Here is a 2,704-nt window from a genome sequence, read left to right on the forward strand (position 1 = left end):
TAATGAGAGAATTCTATGAGGATGTACATATAAAGCATCTGGCACGGGACAACTATAAGTGTGTTTAAGATGTTAGATTCAAAAAACATATTATTTGGGAGATAGACTTCATTTCAGGCTTGTGACGTTGGACAACTCATTATCCCTTTCCTATGACTCCATTTACTCAGACACAAAATTAAGAAGCTGGAAAGATGATCCACGAAGACCCTTTTTCTTCAAAAGTCTATTACTGTATAGATAAGTTATCCACTAAATTGTGTTTTCATATCCATAATTTTGATCTAGGAAATATAGAAAACAAATCATTACTATAATAAAGTAACACATGCATTTCAGTTTTGTGCAACTCTGTTTTGTTCATCACAGGGTTTTTCTTTTTTATCTCTCCTTGCTACAGAGTATCTTGTGGTTCTAAAATAACATCCATGGAGAATAATACAGAGGCGAGTGAATTCATCCTGCTTGGTCTAACCAATGCCCCAGAACTACAGGTTCCCCTCTTTATCATGTTTACCCTCATCTACCTCATCACTCTGACTGGGAACCTGGGGATGATCATATTAATCCTGCTGGACTCTCATCTCCACACTCCCATGTACTTTTTTCTCAGTAACCTGTCTCTGGTGGACATTGGTTACTCTTCAGCTGTCACTCCAAAGGTTTTAACTGGGTTGCTTATAGAAGACAAAGCCATCTCCTACAGTGCCTGTGCTGCTCAGATGTTCTTTTTTGCAGTCTTTGCCACTGTGGAAAATTACCTCTTGTCCTCAATGGCCTATGACCGCTACGCAGCAGTGTGTAACCCCCTACATTATACCACCACCATGACAACACGTGTGTGTGCTTGTCTGGCTATAGGCTGTTATGTCATTGGTTTTCTGAATGCTTCTATCCAAATTGGAGATACATTTCGCCTCTCTTTCTGCATGTCCAATGTGATTCATCACTTTTTCTGTGACAAACCAGCAGTCATTACTCTGACCTGCTCTGAGAAATACATTAGTGAGTTGATTCTTGTTCTTATATCAAGTTTTAATGTCTTTTTTGCACTTCTTGTTATCTTGATTTCCTATCTGCTCATATTGATCACCATTCTTAAGATGCACACAGGTAAGGGATACCAGAAGCCTTTATCTACCTGTGGTTCTCACCTTATTGCCATTTTCTTATTTTATATAACTGTCATCATCATGTACGTACGACCAAGTTCCAGTCATTCCATGGACACAGACAAAATTGCATCTGTGTTATACACTATGATCATCCCCATGCTGAATCCTATAGTCTATACCCTGAGGAACAAAGACATGAAGAATGCATTCATGAAGGTTGTTGAGAAGGCAAAATGTTCTCTAGATTCAGTCTTTTAATGCAAAATCATCACAACCTTATTTTATCTCTCTTAGATCTACTTTATACAATAACTCAAATGTTAAAATGCTATATGGTATATAGAATGTAAAATTTCATCTAATATTATTTCTGTCTTTAGTTGAGAAACAGTTCTAAGTATCCACAAGTTAGAAAAATACGATGATAATTTCTCATGGAGTTTAATGAAATATGTGTTGTCTCTTGTCATATTTTAGCCAACTATAAGTCATTACTGTTTCTTAATAAACTAATATTTCAGGCATTAATAATTTTAGGTTTGGTACAGCTTGTTCATATGACAATTTATAAATGGTAAATAACTATATTAGAATAATAACATATTAGAATTAAAAGGCAGAGATAGTTCTTTTTTTTTAACCTTAGCCTATGACTATCAAAGATATCTTGAACTGAGAGAAAGAAATAAAAGAATCTCTGTTTGCTATTTAAAATATAAAATCATGACCTGGCACAGTGGCTCATGCCTGTATTCCCAGCACTTTGAGAGGCCAAGGCAGGTGGATCACTTGAGGTCAGGAGTTCAAAACCAGCTGAGACAACATGATGAAACCCTGTCTCAACAAAAAATACAAAAAAATTAGCCAGACATGGTGGCGGATGTCTGTAGTCCCAGCTACTTGGGAGGCTGAGGCAGGAGAATCGCTTGAACCCAGGAGGGGGAGGTTGCAGTGAGCTGAGATCGTGCCATTGGAGTCCAGCCTGGGCGACAGAGCGAGACTCCATCTCAAAAAACAAAAGATCATAAGTAATCCCCTAAAAATTATTAGAACTAATAAATCAATTCAGTAAAGTGTCAGGGATACAATAACAACATACCAGAATAAGTGGTATTTCTATATACTAGCAATAGGTAATCTAAAAATAAAATGAAGAAAATTCCATTTACAGAACCATCAAAAATAAGATGCACAGTAAAAACGATTACAGAAAGAACTGCAATGCTTATATTCTTAAAACTATAAAACCTAGTTGAAAGATGTTAAATAAAATCTAAATAAAGGAAAACATTACTTGATTATGAACCAACATTGTACAGCTGGCCACATTCCCTAATTGATATTCAGATTAAATACACTTCCTGTCAAATCCCAGCTGGCTTATTTGCAGAAATTGGTAAACTTATCCTAAAATTCATAAGGAAATTTAAAAGCCCAGAATAATATTTTAAAAAGAGAACAGAGTTGGAGTACTCTCACGCCACAATTTCAAAAGTTACAACAAAAGCTGTAGTAATCAAGATAGTATGGTAATGGCATAAGAATAGACATATAGACTAATGGAATAGAATTGTGAACCCAGAAATAAA

General features: G+C 35.7%; 1 protein-coding gene across 1 annotated transcript; it reads left to right on the top strand.

Annotated features, from left to right (window-relative positions):
• Nucleotides 1–428: 428 nt before the first annotated feature.
• LOC129008186 (olfactory receptor 5B17) lies at nucleotides 429–1,374 on the top strand. Its single transcript, XM_054440099.2, has one exon. The coding sequence runs from the start codon at nucleotides 429–431 to the stop codon at nucleotides 1,371–1,373; it is 945 nt and encodes a 314-aa protein (XP_054296074.2). The 3' UTR covers nucleotide 1,374.
• The last annotated feature ends 1,330 nt before the right edge of the window (nucleotides 1,375–2,704 follow it).

The sequence above is a fragment of the Pongo pygmaeus genome, chromosome 9 (assembly GCF_028885625.2).
Source record: "Pongo pygmaeus isolate AG05252 chromosome 9, NHGRI_mPonPyg2-v2.0_pri, whole genome shotgun sequence".
Taxonomy (NCBI): Eukaryota; Metazoa; Chordata; class Mammalia; order Primates; family Hominidae; genus Pongo; species Pongo pygmaeus.

Excerpts from the sequence above, each read along its gene's own strand:
- LOC129008186 (XM_054440099.2), top strand. The coding sequence starts at position 429 with ATGGAGAATAATACAGAGGCGAGTGAATTCATCCTGCTTGGTCTAACC.